This window comes from Suricata suricatta, chromosome 9 (assembly GCF_006229205.1).
Source record: "Suricata suricatta isolate VVHF042 chromosome 9, meerkat_22Aug2017_6uvM2_HiC, whole genome shotgun sequence".
In the NCBI taxonomy this organism is placed as follows: Eukaryota; Metazoa; Chordata; class Mammalia; order Carnivora; family Herpestidae; genus Suricata; species Suricata suricatta.
In genome coordinates this window covers 28205709-28221470 of record NC_043708.1, presented here as the reverse complement: position 1 = coordinate 28221470, position 15762 = coordinate 28205709, and the positions used below count along the sequence as shown (strand labels likewise).

The window sequence follows — 15762 nt, the reverse complement described above, 5'->3', positions numbered from 1 at the left end:
AAGACTCTCTTTAGCCACCAGGTGTCTCATTCTTAAAATTAAAGGAAATTGCTAGACTTTGTGAAATTGGTTTTGTCGTTCAGTCAACATAATCTCAGTAAATTGTCTGGAATGGATCTCAGTTCTAGCCTTTAAAAAGTATTCATCCATGAGAATATGGACTTGGAAAAGGGGTGCTGTGGGAAGCCCCCCTGGGGACCTCTGGACCCCCAGGGTTTACTGCTAACAAAATAAGCATTTTCCATTTCTACTGTCATCCGACTCTAAAACTTAGAATCATCTTCAAATGCGGCCCATTCTCGCCATTCACGGTAATTACATTCTGTGAAGTTGCCAGGTACTGAATTAGTGAAGGCTGAGCCATTATCCATGGAGAGATACAGGGTTAGGTTCCCGTGATCCACGGGTCACACCATTTTCTTCAGGTTATCAATATGTAACCACATCTAAAGTCTTTTCTGTTTAAAGACATCTTATGTAATATATACCGTCGACTCTTTAATATTGACCTCATGGCCACCAGCACTACAGCTCACGCCCGAAGGCAGCTTACCTGACATGCTGTTGTCTCTACCAGCCACCGCACCACCTTCTTGCACCTAGGAACACTAGACAGCACTTTAGCACCGTGTTTGAGCATCACCTGAAACAGCAAAATCACCAACAAAAAGCACAGAAGTGTGGAAAAGGGGGTACTAAATAGACCTTGAAAAGGGCATTCACTTACAGTAGGAGATGAAACAGGAAGGCAGAGTGTCAGCTAATTCAGCCTCACTGGTAACATGCGTGTGCCTCACAATGTTTGCTGCTCTGCACAGGCCCGCAAATAATCACAGATGCACTCCCCCCATGTTGATTTGGGGGTTAGAAGCAAATGTTAGCTCGTAGGTGCATTCACAAAGACAAAAATAATGAGGTTCGATATAGTTCCAATTTCCTATTATTAAAACAGATCTTGCATCTCCCTCATGAGAAGGAAGTGGAGTCAGGCTACTAGGTCAGCCCTTCCTAAGAGCTGGTGAAAAGCAAAAGAAGCCAAAAAACCTTTCCCCGTCGTGGTACTGGATTGTTTTTAGGTGGCTCCGTGTGTGTGGTAACAAAGGCTGTGGCTGAAACCGTCAGGCCCCTCGGCATGAATGATAAGTTTAGTCTTATAAACGGTCATCCCGAGACAGTGTGAGGCAGGCTTGTATTATTTCACGTGAGAACTCTGGGGAGGAGCACATACTGAAGACAAAACGTCTTTGTAAAAGAAATGGAGACGATCCTGTATTATCTGTAGTGGGAAAGACAAAGATTGGGTCTGACAGCGTCACGTGGGTCACATTGGAATGTGCGATCTTCTATTTAGTAATATATATGATGATTTTTTTTTTTCTCAGCCGGGCTGTGTGAACACAACAGAAATGGATATCAGAAAATGCCGGCGTCTGAAGAACCCACAAAGGGTTAAAAAGGTTCGCCAGTTTCGCTGAATTTAAAATTCCTGATGCAAATAGCCCTTCTATTTCTGGTACTGTTTAAACAGTAATTTGCTATTTGTTAATTCTACCCCATTCTGTCCTCTGAAACCATTGCATTCATTCGTTCAACAAATATTTGTGGAGTGGCTGATACGTAGTTGGCCGTTCTTGCTGCTGCAGTGCCGTGACAAGTGCCCGCCCACCCCACAGCCCGTGGGCGTGGAACACGTGAACAGGCAACCGTATCGGGAGGGCTGCATTAGGGAAATACAGGATGGTACAGGACAGGGGCCCAGGGCTGGGGACTTCCTGTGGGCTTCCGGGGCAGGCTCAGGTGTGCGGAGGTCTGCAGGAGAAGTTGGCTCTGGGGAGGAAAAGAAACTAAAGGAACAAAAAGTATCAAAATCCCACAGGTGAAGGCGAGCTTAGTACTTCGAAAGTCTTTTATATAGCTAGATCATCCAAATTCGAATCACCATCTTGCTCACCTGTGAATGGGCCAGTGATTCTCGGTGTTTCACAGTCCTGGAAGGGACAGCAGCCATGGCGTACCCAGGGATGACACACTCGGTCTACCCCACGACTGTTATATCCCAACCTCACAAGGGCATCCAGGACCATAGTGTAAGAGAACTTGTCTGTCCTCCGAAATAATTTCAAAAAGTTAGAGACGTGTCCCCAGACATTCTCATTTGTATATTCTTCCTTTTTCTCTAGTCAGTGTATGGTGTGACTGAAGAGTCCCAGTCGCAAAGCCCCGTGCACATACCCAGCCAGCCAATCAGGAAAACGACAAAAGAGGACATCCGGAAACAGGTAAATTAATGGACCCCCGCACTCCCAGGAGACATGGCCAGTTTGAAAACGCTTTGAAGGCTCACCTCTGAAGGCTGAATGAGCTTTGAATTCCTGGAAACCACAGTGGAACCCAGCTGTAGATGACTCGAACCTCTGAGTGCTGAGTGTGAACAACCGTGGAAGCTTGAGAGGAAAAATTCTCCACCGAGTTCCCCCCAGAAGTTCTTAGAGAAGGGCATGAAGGAATTATCCCAATGCCTTGGGGCGACTGCTCTAGTCAGGGCTCCCACAGAATGCTGTGGGGGCCGCAGCAGGGAGGGACTGATGCCACAGAGTCCTTACAATTGTAATGCACTTGCAGAGTAAGCCAACTCAGAGCCACCGACTTTTTTCTTATTTTTTTAACATTTTTATTTATTATTGAGAGACAGAGAGAGACAGAGCACGAGCATGGGAGGGACAGAGAGAGGGGGAGACACAGAATCTGAAGGAAAGAGCCACCGACTTTATTGCTGTGATGCAAAAGGCAAGCTTACAAAGAAAGAAAGCTCGGCTCCTGGGGCCGCTGTAGCATTATTTGGTTCATGTTGTCAAGCTAACTGGCCAACCCGAGTCAGCAGACAATGGCTAATTACGTTACTCCTTTCTAGGGTTCACTGGTAATGAAGTAATTTTAGGGTCTACTCTTTACATTATGCTTTACTGGCATCTGGGGGAAACCCAAAAGAGTGAACTGTTAGGTGCCTACCCTTGACAAGTTTATGTTGGAGGTGCCAAGAGAGGAAACAGATGTATGCGAAGTAGCTATTTGATAATTCTAGTCAAGTGCACCAAGCATGTGGGTGTGATGCAGGTATGAAGGGTGTGCAGAGGGAAATCACCAGAAATCAGTCCAAGTAGATATTTACGATGCCTGTAAATGGTGCAAAGTTTTGTGGGATGTATATACCACCTCCTTTAAGTTTGCAATCGTTTTGGGGAGTCAAAACATAGGCTACAACACAGCACAGGAGAATGCTGACATAGGCTAACCTGTGGAGTGTGGTTCCTGCGTGTGGTGGGAATTTCCAGAAGGGCACATGGTCATTGGAACACAAAGCGGAAGGGTGGGCGAAGGCTGGCCAGAGGAGCTGTTTGGATCTTGTGGAAAGACAAGGATGGGGTTCAGGGAGTGAAGGGGGGAAAATCGAGTTTGGTCCTAACACCTCTGTTCTTTTTCCAGATAACATTTTTGAATGCACAGATTGACAGACATTGTTTAAAAATGTCCAAAGTGGCTGAAAGGTACGTTTCCCCTCCATCGTATTACTGCTTCCTTCTAATTTGACCAAGGAGAAATGTGACGGGGGTGTGGCTAACAAGTATGCACCACGCCAAGAGGCAGACCATAGTCATTTCTTAAACTGATGAGTGAAAAAACCACAGGGCTCGGGCAAGCACTGCTAAGACAGCAGACCTCCCTTGAGTGATGTCAAAAAATGCTCTGTTGCGAAAGCTTTTCAGGGGGTGGCCACGGGACCTTGTCAATCTAGGAAGAATGTCCTTAAAAGCTACGTAATGCACTTTTGCCTTCAGACTCCTGATCAATTCAAATGGAATTGCTCCCTTTTCAGCTGTAAAACGCCCAGATTCATTTTACAGGGGGAAAGAAATTACGCTTGCCCTGTGAGGTGCTGGCCGCGCAAACAGGAGGGGGGCCCCCACCATCAACCACAGAACTGCATCAAATCAACTGTAAAGAAAATATTTGGCACCTCCCGCCTGGCTTCCTCAGGAACGTTTGTGCTGCACCGGTAGCTGGTTCCACTCCCACTCCGTTAACTCGTGGGAGACTCCATTTTGTCAACCAAATGGGATGTTTTTTGAATTTTCAGGAAAGAGGAGAGACCACCTGGGGCGCCCGTCCTGGAATAAATCTTATCAGACCGTCCCAAATGGCACGTTTGTTTATCCGTATGCTACCATTTAGGCCATGACCGGTGTCTGAGGGATCAAGGGCTTAAGCTGTGGGTCTTAGCATTTATTGGATATCAGAGTAAAGTGGGTCCTTTAAGCCCGGCTCACACAGGGCTCTGGCTGTGTGTCCAACCTGCTGGCCTTTCTCTGCTGGCCCCTGGGGTGGACCTGCCTCTTCTTTCCAGATAAATAACAACAAATCAAGGCTAAGAAAATCCCACTCCCCAAACCAAAACCTGAATGAACCCTCTGCCTTCAGGGGGCCAAGGATGTCCCTGGATTTGAGCCTACATCTCTGATGGCCCCTCATACCTATTCTGGGACTTCTTGGTAGTGTCCCTATTGACATTGGGGGCGGTCTCGTGCATTTTGGGGTATTTAGTAGCATCCCTGACAATTACCTCCTAGATGCCAAAACCCACCTCACAATGGTGTCAACAAAAATGTCTTCAGACATCACCAGAGTTCCCAGGGCAGGGCCAGGGGGACGAAAAAATCACCCCCATAAGCGTCACTGAGACTCCCATTTCCCCTAATGCAAGTGCTTCGGAAGGTGGCCAGGGGCTGGAGCTCAGTTTACACTTAGACACCAGAGCCGTATCTGCAGCTAACTCTGCGGGGCCACAGAGCCACCTCCCCCTCCCCCACTGTCGTGATGTGGGGCTTCCCATGGACTAGGCTCTAAAATTGCTTGTCAGGTCTCACTGTGGTTGCCTTTGTCCCAGAGAGTGCCCTTGATGACCTTGACTCCATTGGTGCCACAGCCTTGTCAGGGACTCCGAGCTTCTTTCTCTGTGAAAGAGGGACAAGAATGGCTGTCCTTGTGTGCCGGGAGGATCAGTGCTAGTAATGCCTGGCCTTCGAAGGGCACGTGAGAGTGTGTGGTCCAGGGAGAGCATGTGAGGGTGGGGGAGGGGAGCATCTTTCCCTGGGTCAAGTTGTTCAGGTCAGTGGTTTTGAGCAGGACAATCCGCGTGGGGAGGAGTTGAGGATGGGGGTTCCCAAACCCCAGATTTGGGGAATCAACCGGATTCAGTGGCTCCAGCTGGATCCACGGAGCCTGTGTTTTGAATAATCTGCAAGTGGACGGATCAGGTCTCCAAGGATTTGGAGGAGCCGTTCCCAGCACGCAGAATGACCTGAGAGCTTCCAGGACTAGTGGCACCCAGCTACGACCGATCTCTGGGGACATGGGGAAAGAGCCGGAACCGGTCAACCTGAGGGAAGCCCACGGACTCCTGGCAGGTGTACTGGGGCCTGAGGCCAGGGCAAGACAGTCCAGGTGGGGCGGGGAGCCTGGCGGGGCCTCTTGTTTGTTTGTTTGCCTCAGTCGGGGGGCACCCCACCTGGCAGCATCTCATTATGCCTGAGAGGCTGCGCCCTGGCACCAGAGAGATTATTCCAACCAGCCCCTCCTCACTCCTGCTTGGAGCTCCAGGAGTCTCCGCCCAGCAGAGACTGGATTTTCTTCCCAGCAGCAATAACTGGCAACTTTTCAATGTGACACAAGGGTTTTTCATTAGAACCACCAGGAAACTCCCAGATAGAGCGAAGGAGGGAGAGGAGACGGGTGTTCGCAGGAGATAAAGCAGCCTGGAGCCTTGGCCTGTCAGCGGCTCTTCGGGGGTGGGGACAGGGAAGCGGCTCGGGCAGCTGGCCTTGGGCGCCACTGCTCTGCTTGCCGAAGGTGAAGGCTGAGCTGTGTCAGGTGGGTGCACACGTCCCCGAGCAGGTCTGGTTTCCCAGGGCCCTGCTGCAGATGATGGGTGGTAATTAGCCAGAAGCCGTCAGGCAGAGGACACGGCCGCCGGAGAACAGGCCCGCCCCATTTCAGCCGGGTCCCTGAGAACTGATGGTGGGGAGAGGTGTAGGTGCTGGTGATGGTGACGGCCCAGTTCTAAAACAAAAACAGAGGGGCACCTCTATGGCTCAGTCGATTAAGCATCCAACTCTTAATTTGGGCTCAGGTCGTGATCTTAGGATGGGGAGATCGAGCCCCAACTCAGGCTCCTCATTGAGCATGGAGCCTGCCTGGGACTCTCCCTCTCTCTGCCTGTTCCCCCCACCTCGTGCACAAGCATGCGCTGTCTCTCTCTCTATATATATATATATATGTATAAATAAATAAACTTAAGAGAAATAATAATAAGGTGCACCTGGGTGGCTCAGTCAGTTAAGCATCCGACTTTGGTTCAGGGCATGATCTCACTGTTCATGAGTTCGAGCCCCATGTCTGGCTCTGTGCTGACACCTCAGGGCCCAGAGCCTGCTTAAGATTCTGTGTCTCCCTCTCTCTACCCCTCCCCCGGATCACACTGTCTCTCTCTCAAAAATAAATAAACATTAAAAAAATTTTTAAATAATAAAAAGGGAAGAATCAGGAATGGGTTAAAGGTCGTGGCCACACCGTGCCAGGAAAGGGATGAGGAAAGTGCCCACTAAGGAGTAGGGCAGAACAATTTAGGAGAAGGGTGTATAGCCGGCCATTGGGGTCAGAATCCTGCCTCTACCATTTTCTCACTGTGTGACCTCCAACAACTTGTTTCATCTCTCTGTGCTTCTGTTCTACTTTTTTAAAGGAGAGAGAGCAATAGCACCTAGTTTATAGAGCAAATGAGTTCATCCATGACCTGAGCTTCGTCCGGTCCTTGACACTTAGCCCATATGCAATGAATATGAACTATTATTGTTATTTCCCCTGTGGTGCTTAATGGTGCCTTGGAAAGGAGCAGAATTCAGGTACGTGGAGCAGAGTGAACTGAGCGTATGGTGTTCAGAGGAAGCAACAAAGGGCAAGCCAAGGAGTGAAGCTGGTCCTACGGACGGCAGCTTTGGGCTGATGCCGCTCCTCCACTCGGTCTCTTTTCAGTCTGCTCCACAGAGAGCTTTGCTGGCTGGCCCTCAAGGCTGGCCCTGCAGTCCACAGTCCATGTGTCTGTCCTTGGCTGCCTCCTCTGGCACCACTAATCTGGCACCCAGGAGGAAGGAAGGGCCACCCGGGAAGAGTTCGGCTCTCCTGTACTGATCTCCTTGGGTCATCCCGGTTTCAACCATGCTGTCCTGTTTGTCACTAGGAGTAGTTAAATGACCACATCATGGCAGCCAGGGTCCGGTTTCCTGGCATAGACTGCCATTTGCGCCTGCCAGTGCAAACGCCTGTCTGAGATGCTACCTGACTTTTGCTCCAGATGGCATGGGCCCCACACACACAGATGAATTTCCCAGATAAGTAGGGTTTGACACCTTAAGCTTCTTTATGTTCGTTATCTTTTTTATTTTTATTCTTTAGTTTTTAAGTAGGCTCCACACCCAGGGTGGAGCCAACATGGGGTTTGAACTCATGACTCTGAGATCAAGACCTGAGCTGAGATCAAGAGTCAGATGCTTAACCAACTGATCCACCCCGGCACCCCCTATATTAACTATTTTAAATACGATTCTTTCTTAAATATGGTTATGCATTTGCATTGGGATACCGGGGCGCCTGGGTGGCTCAGTCGGCTAAGCATCCAACTTTGGCTCAGGTCACAGTTCGTGGGTTCAACTGAGCCCTATGTCAGGCCCTGTGCTAACAGCTCGGAGCCTGGAGCCTGCTTCGGATTCTGTGTCTCCCTGTCTCTCTGCCCTTCCCCTGCTCGCACTCTCTCTCTCTCTCTCTCTCCCTCTCTCTCTCAAAATTAAATAAAACATTTAAAGAAAGGACACTATATTTCAGTAAATTTTCCTGATGACTGTTATACTGTGGTTTAAAACCACCAGCGGTCAAGGTCTTGTGAAGTGCCACCAAGCGCTCTCCTTTTCCTAAACCGCCCCAGTTTATTGCATCCTTTGAGTCTCTGTTTCTGCATTTTAGTTGTTGGTTTGCTTTCTTGTTCCCCGTCAACAATCTGTAGCAGACCAGGCTGCTTCAGTCAGATGTCTCTGAGTAGACCCCTAGTGGCTTCAGACAGCAGGCTGGCCCCTTTGGGCTTCCCATGTGTCTGTGGGCAGTGCGGATGGGGTAGGCATCTCTGGGATCTAGCTAGACTCTCAGATGTTTGGCTTCAGCTGGTTTAGGATGCCCTTGGCTAGGACAACTGGGCTCTCCTTCATGGAGTCTCTCATCCTCCAGCTAGTTTGACCTTGTTCACATGGGAATAGCAGGATTCCGAGACAGAGAGAGAGAGAGAGAGAGAGAGAGAGAGACCAGAAGCAAGCAAAGCCTCTTGAGGCTGGGAACTGGCACTCTGTCACCTCGGCTGCATTTTACTGGCTAACACATGCCACAGCCCAGCCCAAATTCAAGGGCTGGAGAAAGAGACTCTTTTTCAATTGATCTACCGTACCAGGAAATCAAATGACCAAGCCCCTTAGCCTTGATTCTAAAGCAAGAGTAAAGAATCTTTTCTGAGAGATGGGCTCTCCCAAATTCAGACAATGAGCCTTAAGGAGTAGAGTTTGTGTCCTTGTAAACTTTGCTCGGAGTCCCTTTTGGTCACATACCTCATCTATGATCCCTCAATAGCTGAAGGTGTCAAGTAAATGAAGTCTTACTGTCCTTGGCCAGAATCCTCAAGGAAGCCCCTATTTTATTCACCCAAGCCTTAAGGCACTTGACAAACCAATTTGGGAATGCAAAACTTCATACATTTTAACTCCAAGTTGTCTGAAAAGTCTCTGTGTTTCTCAGGTTTTCCCCCAGAGACTTCCCCCCACTCACAGTGGCACTGCAGGAACCAGAGAGAGATCCACTGGTCTTGTCTTGTATCTGCCTGTGTGTTTGGCTGTCCTCACCCATCCCTAGGAGCCGTTTGTGCCTCACAGCTGACTGCTGAATTGATTTTCTACCAGCATTTTGCTTGCCCATCTCGGGATCGCGGCTGCTCTCTGAAATTGGATGCTGGTTCCTTCTCTGCCTCCTGACCCTCCGTGATCATGAAATGTAATTAACAAAATGAGATAAGACAGCAAGGGGCTGGATACCCTAAGGGGTTTTAAAACCCTGCTAGGGTGATGGAAGTCCATGAACTTAATGTCTAATGACTGTTTCAGGGAAGGAAAAAAAAAAGGGACGAAAGAGGTCATTACAACTTTGCTTTTGTGTGATTCCAGACATTCTGCAATCCTTGCTTTCCCTTTCTCCCAGCCCACCTTAGGTGACAGACAAAAAAAGATCAGAGGCAATATGATCACCAGGGCAATTATATCCAGACCAGGGTCTAGATGGTCTGAGATCCCTGGCCTGGCATATTCTTGTCCCTCTGAGGGACTAAGGTCTCCTTCACAGCCTTCACTCATTCCCAGCTTCTCCGTGGAATGTTTTCTCTTGGTGTCCGGCAGTTTAGGAGCTCCTTAGATTCTCTCTTTTCCTCACTCTCTCCAACGTGAAAAGAATGGATGGATGGATGGATAGGAGCCAAACATTCTTCTTCCCTCTGCAGTCCTGCTCGGCTTTTCCTTTCCCTCTCTAACCCTTTCTTCCCATCCTGGTTCTCTTTAGTGCCTCAAGTTTAGAAAACTGCATACACAGTTCAAGAGGATGCAACATACTCTCCTATTCACCTTTTCCATATTCGGTTTCCAGGTTTCTCCCCAGTTAGAGGCCTGTTCTCCTAATGAGTGCTCTCCTGCACTTGTATTTCTAAAATAGGAATGATGGTCGCTGTCCCATAATGCTTTCCACCTCGTGCCTTCTTGTCCCGTAGCTCCTGGCCATCCCTCGCTGCCCATCTCCCCAGGCACTGTGGGCCCATCTTCTCTCCCACCTGCTCTGTGAACCACACTCCATATGTGTGCATCATTCTCGAGATCCCTTCCAGGCACCCCTCAACCCATCACGGATGCCATCTTTTCTTCCTCCAGCTCACCTTACTTTTTATTGTTATAGTCTATATAATATATAGCAAGTTGTGTCTTTATCTTTTGTTACAGGAGAAAGGATGAATTCTAAAACTTTTCTCTCAGATTTTTTTAAGTGGTTGAACTAAAAGTTTTCTAATTTTGCTTTTGTTATTTGTCTCTCTCTAAGTTTATCAAAAGTAGAACTTAATTAGCAATATATAGTAATAACAGCTTATTGTATATATTTACAAGTATTAGTAATAATCACCTATTATATAGATATATATATACATATAAATACAGTAGTCCCCTCAAATAACATGAGTTTGACTGCCACTTATACATGGATTTTTTCAATAAACATAATACAGTACTGTCATTGTATCTTCTCTTTCTTATGATTTTCTTAATAATGTTTTCTTTTCTGAGGCACCTGGGTGGCTCAGTCAGTTGAGTGTCTGACTCTTGATTTCAGCTCAGGTCATGATCTCACAGTTGATGAGGTCAACTCCCACATCCAGCTCTGCTCCATCAGTGCAGGATTCTCTCCCTACTTAGGATTCTCTCTCTTCCTCTCTCTCTCTCTCTCTCTCTCTCTCTCTCTCTCTCTGCTCCTCCCCTCCTCACTCTCTCTCTCTCAAAATAAATAAACATTTTTTAAATAACATTTTCTTTTCTCTAGCTTACTTTTTTAAAGAATACAATACATAATACATATAACATACAAAATATGCATTGTTTATGTTATTAGTGAGGCTTTGGTCAACAGTAGGCTATTAATAGTAGTTTTTTAGGGAATCAAGAATTGCATGGATTTTTTACTGCACAGGGGTTTAGTGCCCCTAACCCCCATGTTGTTCAAAGTCAACTATAATATATAGAACATATATATGTCATATATATAAGCCCCCCACACACACACACGTATATGTAATAACTACGATTGTTAGAAGCCATGACTTTGCTACTAGGTCACTGTGAGCATCAGCCCGTGATCCAGGGAGCTGTTCACTATTTCACAGCACTAGTAGGTGCTGACTAATGTTGACCAACTGATTGACCATGGGCTCTAACCTTGGCAGCTGGATGGCAGATTTCTGCTGCTTCCTATAAGGAAAGGGAAAGGAATATGGGATAAATTGGCCAGCCCCATACTCCACCCAAGAACCAGGTTGAAGCACTTGATGACGGTGGATAGCATGTTTGCTAATGGCTGGTGTGTCATCACCTTCTAATGTTGTGAGAATTTGGCATTTGAAAATAATACCACCATATGCCAATCAGAAGGAGGCAGAGATAAAGGGACAGGGATGTTAAAACGACTCAATGAGAAATATTTGTCCTAATGGACTTCCTCTGCATTTCCTGTATTTATTTTATTTTTTCCATTTCCTCCTGTATGAGTCAGCTCGCCATAACAAAATACCACAGACTAGGTGACGTAAACAACAGACATTTATTTTCTCACAGTTCTAGAGGTTGGAAGTCTATGGTCAAGGTGCCAGCAAGGCTGGTTTCTGGGGGAGCCTCTCTTCCTGGCTTGCCGACAGCCTCCTCCTTGCTGTGTCCTCACATGGCCTCACCAGAGAGAGCTCTCGTGTCTCTTCCTTTCTTTAGGAAGAAAGTCCAAGCAAATCAGGGCTCCGCCCCATGACCTTAACCTTAATTACCTCCTTAAAGATCATGTCTTCAAAACAGTCACATTGCATGGTTAAACCTTTAACGTATGAAACTGGGGATAGGGGACCCAATGTAGTCTGTGACACCTCCCAATTCTGCTTTGGTGCCCACCCACACCCAGTGACCTGTGGACAATGTTGCCTATGTGCTATTACCTGCCAGCTGTCCACAAAGCCCTTTCCATGCCTCTCTGTTCTCTCTCTGTGCTTTTCCTGTCCTGGCTCAAATCTTCCTGTAGTCACTGACCCTGACTTTGGATCCAAATAGTACTCATTGCCTGCTCACTCATTTCATCGTCTTAGTGTGTCTCCACGAGACTCTGGTATCCTGTCTGTGTGCCACAAGGAAGTGCATGTTCTGGGGAGAGGGAGCCTCTCTGGCTAATGCTACAAAGGGCTGCCTCCACGAACTTCCCCTTCACATCCCCAATGCCTTCATTCTGTTTTTGGTTGTATTGCTCTGTTGTCAGGCAGTAGAACCCCAGCTTGAACCCAGTTCAGCTAAAAGGAGCAGGTAGATGCTGACCCACAGAATACGAGGAGGAGCTGCAGAGTTGAACTCTGGGAAGGCCAGCAATGTCACTAGGCTCAAGAGTAGCTGGAGCCAGGGCCGTGAACACTCCTGAGACTCCTTCTTCATCTCTTGTCCTGTTCCACTTTCCATATAGGCCTCCTTCTCTTCCATCACAGACATGTGTTAGGAGACAGCACTGCCTCCAGCCCGTGAACTTTGTAACTGCAGCTTCTACCACTGAAGCTAGAGAAGGATTAACCAGCTTTGGTCAGTAAGGTTTCCATTCCTGGACAGATCAACCATAGCCAGGAGCAGGGCCTGTTAGTACATGGAGCCCCCTGATGTAGCACTGGGTGCATGTTGGGATACAATCTCCAGGAGATGAATAGAACTGAACAAGACCCCAGAGATGTCTTCTGTGGTAGTTCACCCATTTTGGATGGTCTTATCCTATGTAGCCAATCCTTTGTTTCTTTCTGCCATATCTCACTTTGGAAGCATTAGCTCCTAAGCATAAGGTACGTCCAGCCCAGATAGGAGGCAACAGGGACCAGACAAGCAATGCTTGCTCACACTACACTCCTTGTGCTCTTTCCGGCCGGTCTCATGGTGTTGAGCATAGGGAAGAGGCCCTCTTCCGTCCCTTCCTAGTGTGGGATGTTCTTCCGCCTACTCTCTGTCCTCTGCCACCCCAATGATGAAGTTAACCCTCTTTGCCAGTCCCTCTGGGAAAAATCAACCCCCAAAAGAGCTAGGAGAGGAGTTAAAGCAACAGACTACTAAGAGCCAAAGCTGCTCACAGGAACCTCCAAGAGAAGGCACTATGCTGTCTCCTGTCTCCCATGCAGCGATGGTCGCAAACAGAACAAACGAGCGAGCATAGATTCATGAACACAGAGTTTATGTGCATAGGTTATAACAATGACAGTGCAATAAAATATGTTGGTACCATTCCTAAAAAGTCCATGCTAGCCTTCTATACACCACTGACCTACCACCACACCCTCTATTCATTCTCTATCTTCTGCACAAATTCCTCTCAAATTATACCTGTGGAAGACAGAATAAGGGTCTCTCAAAGATGTCCATGTTCTAATCCCCAGAACCTGTAAATACATTAGGTTGCAAAGGGGGATGGCATTTGCAGATGGAATTAATACGAATCAGTTGACCTAACATGGGGGATTACCCTGGGTTATTGAGGTGGGCCCAGTATAACAACCCTTTTTGTAGACAAGGGAAGCAGAAGGGTCAGTGTCAGAGTGGCACAATGTGAGCCAGCCTTGGCCAGGCACTGCTGGATTTGAAGAGAGAGGACACCAGAAGCCTAGGAATGTAGAACACCACTCTCAGGGGGGAAAGGCGAGGAAATAGATTCTTCCCTCAAGCCTCCAGAAGGAACATAGTTCTGCACACCTTGGTTTTAGCCCAGCAATGTCCATTTCAGACTTCTAATCCTTAGAAGTATAAGATAATACATTTGTGCTTTATTTTTATTTTTTAGTTTATTTATTTTGAGAAAGAAAGCAAGAGTGGGGGGAGAAACAGAGAGGGAGAAAGAGAGAATCCCGAGCAGGCTTCGTGTTGTCACCACTGAGCCTGATGTGGGGTTCGATCTCACAAACCTTGAGATCATGACCTGAGCCCAAATCAGCAGTCAGACACTCAATCAACTGAGCCACCCAGAAACTCCAGATTTTTGCTTTTTTAAGCCACTAAGGATGTAGCAGTTTGTTATAGTAGTTGTTAGAAATTACATACCATCCAATCTCTCCCTTTCTCTTAGAATCTCAAGATCTTCCTTTCTAAACTACCTTCAAAAATTTCTAAGTCTTTCACTGATCAGAAGGTCCCAGTAGAGCCCTGTCTAATTTTAATTCTGATGATTCAGTCAGTACATCCCACTCCTACCAATAAAATATGACATTTAAAATGCACATGACCAATTTTTACTGTTTTATTTGCAAAGCTTGTAACCAATTTTATTTATGTAGCTCTACTTTAACAAAATAGCAGTTCCTCTTCTAATACAACAAGTTTCCCTGCTGGCCAGTGCTGCCCATCACTGTGGCCGGGGGACTGATTAGTGATCATACTGATCTGAGCTCTCTTGCTTTGGTGCAGATTGTCTGGGCACTTCTGTAGGAAGTTTCTTCCCCTCTCTTCTTGTGTTCTTCCACATATATCCAGGGTCCTGTCCAAACCCTGTGCCCTGAGAAGTCACAATGTGGGGATAGGCCATTGGAACAACTTCATTCACACTTTTTTAAATAAAGTGTTTCATTTTGAGAGAGAGAGAGAGAGAGAGAGAGAGAGAGAGAGAGAGAGAGAGAGAGAGAAAGTATGTGAGCAGGGGAGGGGCAGAGAGAGGAGGGGATGTGGGATCTGAATCAGGCTCCATGCTGACAGCAGAGACCCTGATGTGGAGCTTGAACTCATGAACCATGAGATTATGACCTAACCTGAAGTCAAATGCTTAACCGACTGAGCCCCCCAGGTGCCCGTTACATAGTCAAATCTTGTACTCTTAAGTGGTTACAAATCCCTCCTTGGGCTTTCAACCACTTCTCTTGAACCAACACCACCGTTAAATCTCACCACCTCTCCTCCATGCTCTGAAGATATCCCCAAATCTCTCTAGAAGGGACCTGGCTGTGAGCCTGTGTTTCATTACAGCTCACATCCTCCTGGCTGCCCACTGGCCTCGTGAGGTCCTGCTGCCTTAGGCTGGTCAGAGGACAGCTGTCCGTATTGCCTTCCTGCAGTAACAGGCCGCCAACAGGCAAGCCCCCCGAGTGCTGAGGTCCTCAGCGTTCTTACCCAGCCTCTCCCAAGCTTCCCCTGCTTCCTCTCACCCCAGGCACTCCTGCTGGGCTCCGTCTGGGAACCTGGGTGGGCATGGCTTTAGACCCGCCTCTGCAGGTGATGAGTGTGGCCATGTGGAAGGTCTAAGAAAACTAGCTGGAGAGGTGGCGGGTAAAACCTCCAGCCTGTCTCACGGAAATATGAGCAAGAGTAAGGAAGGGAGGAGAGGAAATTTCGTTTTTCCATCCCTATGTGTTACTTGAGGGAAATCCATTTGTGGTTTAAGAATAAAATCCCCCATAACTTGTAATTAACTAGTTACAACACCACCCAGCAACCACCACCTTTGCCTTGGGCTGCTCAGGTAGAAGTCTTTGATTTGAGATCGGGGCCACCAGACACTGAGGTCACTAAAAAGGCCAGGGGGCAGACATGCTGGGAGGACCAGGGGTCACTGCTGAAGAGCGCCCCTTGGACTACACCCGCCATCGAAAATTTTGAGAATGCTGTGGATGCGCAAATGTGTTATAATCAGGAAAGCCCCCAACACCTCATCATGACTCAGATACATCTCACATGGACTGTCGTCCCTCAAACAGGATTGAGGTTACCAGCTGCTGGGTTGTTTTTGTGCTGATCTGAGCAAAGGAGGCAGGTGGTCAAGTGTGCCCTTTCTGTTCCTGTGCCTAGACTCCTTCATGTTCCCTGAAGTGGGTTGAATAGTGGC

The 15762-nt window shown here is 47.6% G+C and overlaps 1 protein-coding gene across 11 annotated transcripts in view; it reads left to right on the top strand.

Moving 5' to 3' along the window:
- Positions 1–15762, top strand: part of RGS6 (regulator of G protein signaling 6) — a 546475-nt gene that overhangs the window by 467970 nt on the left and 62743 nt on the right. For all 11 annotated transcript variants that reach the window (XM_029951172.1, XM_029951168.1, XM_029951170.1 and 8 more), the window contains exons 10-12: positions 1383–1457; positions 2181–2279; positions 3484–3545. In XM_029951172.1, the coding sequence (XP_029807032.1) occupies positions 1383–1457; positions 2181–2279; positions 3484–3545 (236 nt within the window). The remainder of the gene's footprint in view (positions 1–1382; positions 1458–2180; positions 2280–3483; positions 3546–15762) is intronic.